The sequence below is a fragment of the Dromiciops gliroides genome, chromosome 2 (genome assembly GCF_019393635.1).
Source record: "Dromiciops gliroides isolate mDroGli1 chromosome 2, mDroGli1.pri, whole genome shotgun sequence".
Lineage (NCBI taxonomy): Eukaryota > Metazoa > Chordata > Mammalia > Microbiotheria > Microbiotheriidae > Dromiciops > Dromiciops gliroides.
The window spans coordinates 679,744,227-679,758,779 of record NC_057862.1 but is presented as its reverse complement, the minus strand read 5'-3'; the positions used below and the strand labels follow the sequence as shown (position 1 = coordinate 679,758,779).

Sequence of the window (14,553 nt, the reverse complement as noted above, 5' to 3'; positions counted from 1 at the left end):
ACCTTGACCAAATCACTCTGGGACTCAGTTTCCTCATGTGTCTAGGATCTCTGGCTGAAGGAACTATAGACATGTAGCCCTTAGGAGAGAAGACTTAGGAGGGACATGAAAGCGGTGTCCCAGTATCTGAAGGGTTGGCATAGGGAAGACGTATTCTGCTCAGTCCCAGAGAATAGAACCAGGGCCAGTGGCTGGAGGTGGCAACTTTAGGCTGCATGGCAGGAAAAACCTAACTATCAGGGCTGTCCCCAAAATAGAAGGGGTTGCCTTCAGGGATGGGAGGTTTCTCCCTCACCACAAGCATTTGAGCAGAGGCTGGAGGACCAATGAGCAGTAGGTTACACAGGAGATTCTGGAATGGCTTGGACAAGATGGCCCTAGAGGTCTCCTCCAACACTGAGATTTGGGAATCCTGACAACCCAGACAAAGGACTCTGGGACCCTTTGAGGGGGTTGCAATCTTTTTCACCTGGGGAGATCAGGGATGGGTTTACAAAGAAGGTGGCAAATGAGCTGAGCCAAGAAAGCTCTCAGAGGACAAAGATGAGAAGCAAGAGTATAAAAGGTGAGAAAAGGTCCTGGTTAAACTCTAGCATCTCTATCTAATGTATCCTACCCACCATGACGACAACAAAACCAACAACAACAACAATAACAATAACAACAGCTAGGGAGGCAGCACCGTACAATGGAAATATTCTGGCTGTGTTTGTTCTCAGAAGCCCACAGTTTTAATCTTGGCTCCATCTATAACTTGGATGAGTTCCTTCCCCCTCTCTGACTCTCGTGTATAAAATGAAGGAGGTGGGCTAGATCTTGCCACTAGAGTTCCCAGTCCTGGATCTGTGATCCTTTGAAGTCCCCACACAGTTGGTGCTGTCCCTGACTACCACCATTGAGATGGAATCTGGTTTCCATGACCTGTTCGAGCCTGGATCGAGAGTACAGACAAACTTATAAAAGGGCTGCCCTGTGAAGAGACATTTTCCAAGTTCTAGAGGATAACAGCCCCACACCCACCCCTGGAGGCCCCTCACATACCACACATCCTCACACTTCCTCCCCAGACCCTACTTCTAGGAATTGCCGGGACCCAGGGCCCCTCGCTAACAATGAGCCGTGCCTTCGATTTCAGTTTTGCAAACAAGGCACAGAAACATCTGCATCTGGTAGGAGTAAGTGTGGATTTTATTGGAGGGTGAGGGGCTCAGCAGGGAGGGTCCCAGGCCTGTGAGATGGGGCTCTGGAGTCAAAGGGTCATAGATTTCTGAGCTGGAAAGGTCTTTAGAGATCGTGTACAGCCCCCCTCATTTCATACATTCACACGTATTTCCAGCCCATCAGAAGAAACACAATCCTAGAACAGAATGCTCTGATGTCATCAGTCCCTAGACTTAGGGAGGAAAAGCCCAAAGTGGCCTGGAAGGTTTGCCTCACACTCCATGCTTTTGTTTTTAATTTTATTTTAATTGATGCCTTTTGTTTTTTAAAAAATACACTCATTTAAAAATATTTCTTTTATTAATCTCTCCCTCTTGGCTTTTAAGGCACAATTTTTTAAAGTGCATAAGTAAAGCCTTTTGCACGTACAGGCACAGTCTAGCCAACCACATTTCCACCCCGGCAGTGTCTCTTTCTGCATTTCGGTTCCTCACCAAGTGACAAGTTTCATCCTCACTGAGTCGTGATTTATCATCGCATTCATGAGCGGTCTAACTTATTTCAAAGTTGGTTTTCTCTACTACATTGTTATTATCATACAAATCGTTCTCCAACTTCTGCTCACTTTGCTGTGCATCAGTTCACGGAGGTCTTCCCATTTCTCTAAAATTGTCCATTTCATCATTTTTTATGTCACAGGACTATTCTATTACATTCAGATTCCACAATGCGTTTAGCCATTCCCTTAGTTTCCAGCTTTTTTGCCTGCCACTTCTAAAGAATTCCTAGTGTATGGATGCCAAGGAATTACATTTCTGGCCCAGACTCTGGGGGTCCCTGGGAGAATTGGGAGGTTTGACTTCCATGGAAATTGATCTCTCAGAGACACCTGGGAGTTCTCTACTCAGAATGTCCTAGTCAAAAGCCAACCTTTGCTTTTAAGTGGGGCCATTTTTCAATTCAGCACTCATGTTTGAGAAGAGGTTATGGTCATTTAGGAAGGCTTGGGACTAGAAGTCATAGATTGTGAGAAATTGAAGTTGAAAGGGACCAAGGAGGGCAACCTGGGGTGATAGAAAAATTGCAAAGAGGCCAAAGATGTGGGTGAAATACAGAAGACAAACAGGGTTTCTCCAGACCTGGGACATGTCCTCATAACTGTTAGAATTAGTCATTGAAATGATCTTTACCAGTTAGGAAAACTGGCCTCAGAGCCAGGAAGACCTGAGTTCCAGGTCTTCCACTGACTCACTGTTGTCTGTGTGATGCCAGGCAAATCACTGAGTTTCTCAGTGCCCTAGGTCAATCTCAAAGACTATTAACAATAGAATATCTGCTCATCTGCATGGGTGGAGGGAAGTTTCTTACACCAAGTAAATCATAGGTGTAGACCCAAATCCTAAGTTTGAGAGAGAGAGAATACTCTTCTTGCCAAAATTAAAAAGCTAGTTTCTTTTCCTTTTAAAAGAATATCTCCATACTTACTATCTGTATGACTAGGGCAAATCTCTTTAACCTCTTTGGACCTCAGTTTCTTCATTTGTAAAAATGAGAGTTAGACTAGAGGGTCTCTAAGGTCCATTCTAGTGACAGAGTTGTGTGAGCCTGTGATCTGACCCTTTAGAGTCGATCTCTTAGGAGGGAGGAGCTGAAAGGAACTGCCCTTAGCATTCTTTCAGCCCCAGACCCCCTTTTACAGATAAGCAAGCCAAGGCCCAGAGAGTCACTTGTCTGAGCTCACACAAGCTGTGCTCACAACCCTGTGAGGTAAGGTGAACAAGCATTATTGCTCCCATTTGATAGGAAAAGGAAACTGAATCTCAGGGAAGTAGAATGACTTGACCAGGATCATAGAGCAATAAGTAGCAGGCAAATGAGTGGCAAAGTGGAAAGACCACTGGACTTGGCCTTAGGAAGCCCTGAGTTCTAATGTCATCTCAGGTGCTCCTCAGCTTTTGTGTTTTGTGTTTTGATTGTCTTTCCCAATCAGACCACAAGCTCCTTGAGAGCAGGGACTGTCTTGGTTTTTTGTATCCCCAGCTCTTAGTGCAGTATCTGGCCCACGGTAGATTTTGGGGGGGCGGGGCAATGGGGGTTAAGTGACTTGCCCAGGGTCACACAGCTATTAAGTGTCAAGTGTCTGAGATTGGATTTGAACTCAGGTCCTCATGAATCCAGGGCTGGTGCTTTATCCACTGCACCACCTCGCTGCCCCCATAGTAGATCTTAATAAATGTTTAATTGACTGGGTAGGGTTGTTATGAGGATGAAATGAGGTAATAGATGTCAAGCCCTTTGCAAACCTTGAAGCGATACATAAATGGTGGTCATCATTAGAACTCAGGTCTCCCTTCTTTCAGTCCTCTGCTTCTTTTACTACTCAACAGAGTCCTAGGAGGTCTTTGTAATTTTGGAAACATCTCCCTCCCTCCTGCACCTCAGTTTTCTGTTCTTGGCCCTATCCCACAGTGTTCTTGCAAGGAAAGCACATTGGCCATCTTTTTCCCCCAATAAGAAGGAATTTTCTTAAAACGACATTTTATTGATGTGGCTTTGTAGTCATCATTTCAGTCATTTCAGTCGTGTCCAACTCTCCTTGACCCTTTCTGGAATTTTCTTGGCAAATATAGTGGAATGGTTTGCATTTCCTTCCCCCACTCATTTTACAGATGAGGAAACTGAGTCAAACAAAATTAAGTGACTTGCCCAAGGTCACACATCTAGTAAGTGTTTGATGCCATATTTGAACTCATGAAGATGAGTCTTCCTTACTTTAAGCCTGGCATTCTATCCACAACACCGCCTAACTGTCCTGAAGTCAGAGGACCTGGGTTCAAATCCTGTCTCTGATATTTGCTAGCTATATGACTTTGGACAAGTCACTTAGTGTCAGTGTCCTCATCTGTAAAATAAGTCACTTGCCTATCTGGGCCTCAGTTTCCCCATGTGTAAATGGAGGGGGCTGGATTTCCGAAGTCTTTTCAAGCTGATTTAGAATCCTGTGACCTCTCTGGACTTTATCTATAAAACAAAGAAGGTTGAATGAACCACTATATCTAAGCCCTAAACTTCTATGACATTTACGTACTTTGATGTTTTTTTTTCAGTTCAAATTCTTTCCCTTCCCAGCCCATTGAGAAGGCAAGAAATAAGATACCCATTTGACATTGAAGTTATGCATTTTCTAAGTACCCACTATGCCCTGGGTGAGGCCCTGGGGACACAAAAAATCAAAACCCAAAAAAGGTCTTGCCCTCAAAGAGCTTGTTTTTTAGGAAGAAAAGCACAATGCACTCACAGAAAAATACAAATGTATATAAAATAAATGCAAAATCCTTATGGGGGTGGCTGCCACTGCCAGCTAGTATAATCAGGGAAGGCTTCATGTAGGAAACAGCACTTGAGCTGGGCCTTGAACTGAAGGAAGTTTGCGGGTCCCAGAGGCAGAGGTGACAAAGGGGACTAGCCTTCCCTTTGTGCTGCCCCACTCCTCCAAGTCTTTGAGGGTCTTTTCAGTTTGCTCCCTTGATTGTCTTCTCCATCAATGGCTTCTTGCTTCTGGCTGCCCTGTGGCCTGGAGAGTAGGGTCCACACTGATGTGAGAAGTCAACAAGGGCTTGGATGAGATCAACATTCCATGGGGGCAGAGAGAAGCCAGCTTCCAGAGGGTGTGTGCAGGCTGACCTAATTCTTTCCCAAGCAGCTCAAGCCTTCCTGAGGGCCGGGACCAGACAACGGGGGACAGATCAGGGCTACCTTTTGGGGAGGGGTCCCTTCTGGAAAGATCCAGTGGACAAGGCCCTCTTCCTCTCTATGGAGAACTAGCTGGTTTTGTTGTTGTTATTATTATTATCCTTTGCCCCTGTGAGAGATATCAGCACTAAGGAGTCAGATGTGTTTCTTTAAAAGGAAAAAAAGTATGGCTTTTTTTTGTTTTGGCAAGAAAAGTGGCATCTCTTAGAACTGGGAGGGATGTTTGAAATGATTGGTTCCAGCTGGTCCCTCAGGAGGCATCCTGGTTCCAGGGAAACACAGTTTCTTTCTCTACAGACCCTCATCTCCATGTCTGCTGCATGAGGAAGAGGGCTTCAGTGCCCTGGGAAGGCAGGGCTTGGAGCCAGGCCTGCAGAAAGGATTCTGGCCAAGGGCAGGGCCAGGAAGCTCTCAAGGGAACCAGCCTAACCGGGGGAGCTCAGAAGCTGGAGGTCAAATCAGAACAGTGGGCCAAAGAACTCAATTAAGTAACCATTTATGAAACATAAGTTGAACACTGTGACACAACAAGTTAAGTCCTGGACTTGGACTTGGGAAAACCTGAATTAAAATCACCCATCATTTGTGTCACAATTGGCAAGTTAACTTGACATCTTCCAGACTGAGTAAACTGAGTTCAAATTGATCGTCAGGCACTTACTAGCTGTGCGGCCCTGGCCAAGTCATTTAACTCTCTGTTTGCTTCAGTTTCCTCATCTGATAAATGAGAATAATAACAGCACCTATCTCTGATGATTGTTCTGGGGATCAAAGATGTTATTGCTGTTCAGTTGTTCAGTTGTGTTTAACTCTATGTGACCCCATGGATTTTGTCCAAGAAGGGGGAGTTCCTTGGCAAAGATACTGGAGTGGTTTGCCATCTCCTTCTCTGTCAAATAAGATAATACAGTTATCCCTTCCACATTGTGGGTATTGTGGGCCAGATACCCCCTTGACCTGGAGAATCCCAGTAAAATTTTTTGGCCCTCCCTTTGTATCCGAGAAGGTCTGAATTTCTTCTTTTTAATTTATGGGATCTTTACAGTACCTTATTATAAAATTTGGGTTAAGTGTTTGGTCATAGGCTCTGGGTCATCTGCCGGCCTTCACGTGTAGTCTTTGGCTTCCACAAAACTCCCCCAAATTTCCCACTTGATTTCTTATGCTGACCCATGATATATGGAAAATGTGATGGGGAAAGATGCCGTGTGAAAGGGATAACTCTATTTGTAAAGCTAACATAGTGCCTGCTCACAGTAGGACCTGTATAAGTGCTAGTTGTTATCATTTATTATTTCTGATACTATGGGCCTCAGTTTCCTTATCTATCAAATGGGGGTGTTGGCTGGATGACCTTTTATATTTACTTTCCATCTCTATCTAGAGCCCCATAAATTATAGAAAGACTGATTTCGGTCAGGGTATACTGAGGCAGTCTTAGATTCTCGAATTGTCCTAAGCACTGACTGGGATACAGAATGTATAGTCTGGTAGAAAATCGTGGCTGATATTTATAGAATTACCCTGTGGTTTGTACAATGTATTATCTTGTGATCTCGCTGGATCATCCTCTCTGCATCATGCCAGTACAGTGCCTGGCACATGGTTGGCATTATATATATATTTTTGTTGATTGATTGAATCTACGGCTGAGAGTCAGGGAATTCTTTAATGCCAGAAGAATCGCCAATGCTAGAGACCCAATGGGTGATGGAAACATACGTGGCAAATCCATGTCACTCACCTCTCAAAACTTCTGTGGTTGTCTTTCCTAGAATAAAATAGAATTTCTTCTGTCTGGCATTCGAAGACTTGGAGCACTGACTCCAGTGTGGTACATTCCCAGGCTGATTCCACATCACCCCTCACTATTTACTCCATATTCCTACCCAGCTGGGTCACCCTGTTCTCATACCCTATCTTCTACCTTTTCCCAGTCTACTCCTCATTGCTCGAAGGCTTCCCCTCCTCACCCCTTATGTCTCTCTTGGTAGCCTGAGCTCCTTCCAAGGCTCAGCTGAAGTGCCAGCTCTTTCAGAAAGCCCAATCCTTAAATTACTTTGTATTTATGCTTGTACAAGCCACTTGACTTTTCTCTACCTCAGTTTCTTCATATGTAAAACAAAGAGAGTAACAGTTCCTATCTTTGATGATGATGATGCATTCCATGCTGGGGAAAGGGGATTTGCGAGGTGCTTGGATGCCTTTACTTTTTGGTAGACTCACTCTGGGATCCTCAAAAAGATCTTTTGGAGTATACAAGCAAATAGTCCCCTAATAAGCTGGTGGGCTTATGAGTTCTGGCTGGGTCCTGACTTACCCCTCCCCAGCACTTGAGTCTGTTGGTTACAGTTTTGTTATCATAAGTCATCATACAGTAGCTTTGTCCCATCACTACCTAGAGAACTGTTTTAGGTTCCAATAGGAACCCAGAATATTAAAGCTAGAAGCAAACTTAGAGGTATTCTAATGGTTCAATGTTTCTTGCCTCCCACTGTTTTTCTTTGAGTGAAAACAAAACCCCCCAAAGCCAATTGACTTCTAATAGTCCCCTCTAGCAAGGATTTAGTAAAAGCACCTACTGTGTGCAAAGGCATCGGGGGAATTGCTGACAGTGCTGTAAAACCCAAAGGTTTGGGAAAGCACATTACCTAATTTATCTCATTTGATCCTGACAACAACCTCAAGGGTGCCACCAGTATTATAATTCTCACATACAGATGAGGAAACTGAAGCTGAGAGAGTTTAGCAGCTTGCCCAGAGGCTCATGCAGATAACAGGTTTCCAAACAACCCAGGCGTTCCTAACTGCACATCTGTCACCCCAGACACTGGGCCAAGCTGCTTCTCCATTCACTGCAAACAACCATTTACAGAAATGTCTTGTATGGTACTTTTCAAAACCATTGCTTCCAACTATAGACAAAACCTTTGCCTATTATAGGGTATCCAGTATCCCTTAGGGGCCATTTCTGAAGTCAGGGCCAGAAAAAGAGTCTGTCTTTGCAAATGGGTGTGTGAGCTTCCTTTCAGCGGACTTCATATGCAAGTATCCTTAGAGGTATTGTTAGTGCTCAGGCATAAGACCTGGCTCAACCCAGGTGTCAGGGAACATCTATTGGTCTTCTCCTGTCACAGTTCTTGTCATGGTCTTTTTTTAAAAGTGATATGTACTAAGTATATTTTAGTCCTGTAAGCTTTCTGAAAGAAGGAAGGAAGGAGGAATGGGAAGGAAGGGAAAAAGGGAAGGAGTGTGTGTAGAGAAAGAAGGGTATGGAGGACACAGCCTTAGCCCACACCCATAGTTATTTGGAATGACCCAGCAAGCATCACTGAGGAACAGTCAGACAAGTAGCGACCAAATGGCCCGAGGAAGGTACTAGGAGAAGCTGCTGTAGAGACCTGGGCCCAAGCAAGATAAGACAAACACCCTCCCATTGGAGAACAATGAACCCCAAGTCTGTAAGACCTAGATTCAAGCCTCCCCTCTAATACCGACTAGTCACTTGACCTTAGACAAGTCACCGGGAGACAGAGTCTGACTAAAATAATCTCTGAGGTTCCTTCCAGCTCTGGATCCTATGAGTCCAATCATTCATCAAGCATGTATTAAGTATCTACTGTACGTCGGGACAAAAACAGAACAGTGCCTGCCCTCCAGGAGTTTGCATTCTTTTGAAGGAAGACAACATGTATATATAGAAAACTAATTACAAAATAGGTACAAAGTCATTTCTAAGTGTCACAGCAACCTCCTGGAACTTTTTTTTTGGGGGGGGGGTGAGGCAATTGGGGTTAAGTGACTTGTCCAGGGTCACACAGTTAGTAAATGTCAGGTGTCTGAGGCTGGATTTGAACTCCGGTCCTCCTAACTCCAGGGCTGGTGCTCTATCCACTGCACCATGTAGCTGCCCCTGGAACATTTTTTTTTACTGGCTTTATCCCCACTTGACAGATGAGAACATTGAGGCTCAGGGAAGGAGGATAAGTGGCCTGCCTAGGATGTCAAAGTCAATAAGTGTCAGAGGCAGGATTTGAACCTAGGTCTTCCTACCTCCAAATCTACCACATTTTTCATTGCACTGCTCTGCATCATGGGACCTGGGACCGGGAGAAGAATAATGATGGCAATGGAGGAGATGGAGGAGAGAGAGAGAGAGAGAGAGAGAGAGAGAGAGAGAGAGAGGCCTACTCTTCATCTGCAAGTCCAGGCAGCTCTTCCTGGTTTCTAAGATCTTATAAATGATTTTGCTATTTCGCCCTCTAGGGATCGGGTCCATCCACCTCAATGAAATACAGTGCACAGGGTTCGAGAAATCCATCATCGACTGCAAATTCAACGTGGAGAACCTGGGCTGCAACCATGAAGAAGATGCAGGGGTGAGGTGCAACATCCCAGCCATGGGATTCCAGAACCAGGTAAGGGGATGGTAGCGACACAGGAATCCTCTTAGCGTCTGGAGCTGACCAGCAGGGGAAGGACCATTTCTGGAGGCTTTAGAGATCGTCTAATCCAACCCTCTCCTCTTAGAGAAGAGGAGCAGAAACTTAGAAAGGTTCAAGGTCACACAAGTCATAAAGAGGAGGGTCAAGTCCAAGGGATGGGGGAGGGGAAAACATTTATTAAGTGCTAAGAGCTTTACATATATTCTCTCCATCCATCCTCACAATCAACCTGGTGGCAGGTCCTTTCATTATCCCCATCTTACAGATGAGGAGACTGAGGCAAGCAGAGGTTAAGCGATTTGACTAGGATCACACAGAGAGCAAACATTGGAGGTTGAATTTGAACTCAGGTCCCCCTGATTCCAGATCCAATGATCTATCCACTGTGCCACCTAGCTGCCTTGGTGGGAAGAGCACTGACTGTAGATTCAGAGGACCCAGCTTAAATTTCACCTCAGACCATGATTACACATGTGACCTTAGGCAAGTCTTGATCTTCCTCCTCTAAAATAAGGGGGTTGGAGCTAATGGCCTCTGAGGTCCCTCCCAGCTCTGTGATATTCTGATTCCGGATTTGGAGCTGACCAGCACAGGATGAAACAAGACACTTGCAAGAGTTCTGTGCAGCCTGGGACCAGGCCAGGATCAGGGCAGGGTGGGAATTTTCGGGCCAGATTTGAGGGGGGAAAAAACTAGATTCAAGAAAATTGAGTTTTCCCAGAAGATGCAGCTAAGTCAGGGTAATGTATACTTATCCCAGCAGACCTGGGACCCAATCCATCCCCGAGGTCTCTGATGATGGCTTCCTGAGTGTGAGCAAAAAGCCATAACTTCTGGCTGAAATGATTCACATGTTGCATGGAAAGGGGGAAGGAGGGGGACTTCTTGTACAGTTTCACATCTGGATTAAATTATGGTAGTAATGAGAAATAATAGCATGCAATAACCTAGCACCGTGTGGTTACTACGTGCTTTCACATAGTTTGTCTCATCTGATGCACTCAGTGGCCCTAGAAAGTAGGGAACACATGTCTTATTGCCCCATTTTACATTTAAGGAAACTGAGGCTCATAATGAGTAATAAGCATGCAAGAGATGGTCTAACCAGTCTATGGTATGTAGCCAGGCCTCTGTGTCTTCTGTTACATTATCCTGGATTCATCCAGTGCTCTCTGATTGCTACAGAGCTAAGGGACCAGGGATGTAGAAGTTAGCCAGGGGGAACAAGGTGGATATTTGGATCTAATGGATAATTGGATTTCTGCCCTTAGAGTGTATTCTGTTTGTGTTTGGGTAGGCTGGGAAAATGACATGTGCCAGTCAAAGGAAGCTAAGTAAATGGTACCAACCTATTTAGAAAAGACAATTAAGCCTTATTCTGCCTCCCCCTCCCCTACCCAGTCATTGAACTCCAAGGATGGCCAACAGCCAGACTAGTTTGTCCTGACTGTGGCAAGGTTGCCAAGAGAGATATATAGAACCCACGAATGAATGAAAAACATTGATTAGGCACTTACTGTGTTCTGGGGATAGAAATGCAAAAAATGGTATAGCCTCTAACCTCAGGGAGCTTACATTCTAATTGGGGGAAGCAACATATATAGGGGAGTGCTGGTACAGGAAGGGCATTTCAGTCAGGGAAGCCACAAGGATAGTAAATGTGTTCATGACAGAGACCATTGGCAGGCTCTTAGCACTATAGGGAATGGATAGAGAGCTGGTCTTGGAATCAGAAAGACCAGGGTTCAAGTTGCACTCCTGACAAGCCACTTAGCTCCTTAATGTCTCCAGACAACTCTCTAAGATATACAGTTGCAGAATAGACATAGATTTGCATTGCTGGAGGGAGTTTCCTCACTAGGAGTTACACAAAGATGAAGTCGGGGATCTGATTTTTTAAATGTTTCCCAGAGCAAGATGTGGAAAGTTGGAGAGGAAGGAGGGATGGAAAGGAAAACCTGAATGGGATCTCAAGTATCATCAATGGTCTGGTGCCATCTTGATCTAGCAAGCTATGTGAGTTTGCAGTTAGTCTCCAATGTGGAGAGCTCACCCTGGTTGGGAGATCCAAATCCAAGTGGCTAAACTCCCCCAGGACCCCATGGTCTCTGGAGGTTCTGTGGTTTGAAGGGCACAACGGAAGGGCTCATGAAAAGAAGATGGCTGAGACTGAGGATCTGACTTCAAGCAAGTAAGAAGGGCAAGAGGGCTATGCAGAGAATACGCTATGTTTGGGTTTCTACTAGTGCCAAGAAACATCTATGTAAGCAAACAGTATGAGTTGTTATCCATCCAAGAAGAAGTGGAATGTACTCCTACTGTCCAGGCTATTGGGGGGGGGTCCTTGAAGGAGTGGAATAAAGATTTCCAGGAATAACCAAAGGAGGATATGAAGAGACTGAAGATAATCCTTATCTGTGCCAGGAGGTTGGAGAGCAGAATATATCTCTGATGGAGAAGGAAAGAATAACCACTGAACACTGGGAAGCAAGAGGCAAGACCAAGACCCTTCCTAGAGAAGGGACAAGAACTGGACCATCTCAGGCAGTACCACTTTCTTCCACTCCAAGGAATGACACTGTGGATTCACAGGTACCAGCGAGTGAAAGGTCATTTAGTAGTGACCAGAGAAAGAAGGGATGAACAGCTATGGCTAACAACATCCTGCTAAGGGATATCTATAGGTTAGGTTCAATCACCCACTTGTCAGGAGCAATAGAGCCGTTTGGTCTCTTCACAGGACCCTAAGCATCCTCAAACTTGACCCACCTGTCCCTCCAGTACCCATTCTCGGTGATTTGTATGGGGACAATGGTACTGTCCCAAGGAAGTGAGAAAGTTTCACTGAAGATTATGGTGTTCTGGGCAAAAACAAGGAACGTTAGGAACACCAGTGGTATTTTCATCCCTATTGCTGCTGGAACTCAGAAGAGAGACCCTGAACTTCCTTCTAGTTCTCAGGGGTTCTGCAATTCTGCCAGTGACCACCACCCTGAAAACCAGATGGAATCCCTGGACAGGGATGGAAAAACTGTCTTGCCATATTAGGGCATGGAAAGAATACTTGTAGTCAAACTTGTTATTGAGTCATGTCTGACTCTTTGTGACCCCATTTGGGGTTTTCTTAGCAAATTTAGTGGAGTGGTTTGACATTTTCTTCTCCAGATCATTTTATAGATGAAGAAACTGAGACAAAGAGGGTTAAGCTATTTGCCCAGGGTCACACAGCGAGTAAGCGTCTGAGGCCAGATTTGAACTCATCAATAGGAATCTTCCTTATTCTAAGCCCCGTGCTCTATCCCCAACACCACCTAGCTAACCCTCATAGTCAAGGTACTGAGATTGAATTCTGGCTCTGCAATTTATACAGGAGGTCAAGGAAAGGGTCAGAGATCCTGGGATTGAATCCTGACTCTGATGCTTTCTACCTGTGTGACCTTGGACAAGTCCCTGGACCTCTGCTTTGTTTACCTATCAAATGAAAAGGTTGTACTACCTTCTCGAAGATTCAGTAGGAGATTATCTATTTCCAAGATTCCAGGAAACACTGAAAAGCCTGGATGGGGATATCTTGTCCATCTCATAATAAGCAGTCATCATTTCACAGTAGTATAAGATTTCTGAGCTTCCCAAACTGGAAGAGGGAGCAGAGGATGGTTTGGCCAGTTGGAGGCAGCCATCTCTGATATCTCTCTGTGTCCTCACTGACCTCTCTTTCACCCCTGAGCTCAGGACTTGGCTCTGACTAAGCCAACATGTGGGATTTATGTTGGAAAATCCTCGTGTTTTCCTTACTATTAACATTTGCGTGGCATCACCCACCCAGTAAAATAGGTTTGGGACCATGTAACCACAGCCTCACATCAAAACACTGATGGGTTTCCTGTGTGTCTAGCTCATAGTCAGGGTTTGGGTTTTCTAGTTAGCATTTTGTAAGAACTTGACACTGTTGTCTTTATCTCATTTTAAAAAAAAATCCCATGGCCCAGTGAGAGAAAGCCAGGGGGGTAGGAAGATGAAGAACCCCAGGTTATTTAAGAGAAATATAGCCATCCTTCCTTCCTCTCTTCTATCCTTCCTTGGAGGCTACAATACCTAGTGCTTTTGCCTTCCTTTGTATCGCCATACTTAGCACAGTGTCCGTCACAAAGTAGTTGTTTAATAAATACTTGTTGATTGGTTAATTCATACATGAAATGAGGATGAAGCCAGAGGTAAGTTGGCTGGGACCAGAAGTCCTTGGTTCACCTCCTTGGAGGGTTAGTGGACCAAGCTTTCAGTTGTTCAGTCATCTTTCAGTCATGTCTGACTTTTCATGACCCCATTTGGGGTTTTCTTTTTTTAATCATAAAAGTATTTTTTTTATTTCTCAGTTACATGTAAAGATAGTTTCAAAATTTGTTTTCATAAGACTTTTAGTTCCAAATTTTTCTCCCTTCCTCCTTTCCCTCCCCCCTCCCCAAGACATAAAGCAATCTGATATGTTATATATGTACAATTATATTAAACATACTTTTGCATTAGTCATGTTGTGAAAGAAGAATCAAAACACAAGGGGAAAACCTCAAAAAAGAAAAAACAACAACAACAAAAAGTAGAAACACTATGGTTCAATCTGCATTCAGAATCCACAGTTCTTTTTTTCTGGATGTGGAGAACATTTTTCCATCATGAATCCTGTGGAATTGTCTTGGATCACTGCATTGCTGAGAGGAGCCAAAGTCTATCACAGTTGATCATTGCACAATGTTGCTGTTACTGTGTACAATGTTCTCCTGGTTCTGCTCACTTCACTCAGCATCAGTCCACTTGATTCTTTCCAGGTTTTTCTGAAATCTGCCTGTTCATCATTTCTTACAGCACAAAGTATACCAGAACTTGTTCAGCCATTCCCCAATTGATGAGCATTTCCTCGATTTCCATTTCTTTGCCACCACAAAGAGAGCTGCTATAAATATTTTTTGTACATGTAGATGTGGGTCCTTTTCCCTTTTGTTTGATCTCTTTGGGATACAGACCTAGTAGTGGTATTACTGGGTCAAAGGGTATGCACAGTCCCATAGTCCTTTGGGCATAGTTCATTTGGGGTTTTCTTGGCAAAGATACTGGAGTGCTTGCCATTTCCTTTTCCAGCTCATTGTATAGACAAAGAACTCAGGCAAACCAGATTAAGTGACTTCCCCAAGGTCACACA

The 14,553-nt window shown here is 44.4% G+C and overlaps 1 protein-coding gene across 1 annotated transcript in view; it reads left to right on the top strand.

The window, feature by feature from the left end:
- LOXL2 (lysyl oxidase like 2) overlaps positions 1–14,553 on the top strand; it is a 124,049-nt gene that overhangs the window by 72,642 nt on the left and 36,854 nt on the right. Inside the window, exon 6 of the mRNA XM_043986445.1 lies at positions 9,181–9,332. Coding sequence (XP_043842380.1) covers positions 9,181–9,332 — 152 coding nt within the window. The remainder of the gene's footprint in view (positions 1–9,180; positions 9,333–14,553) is intronic.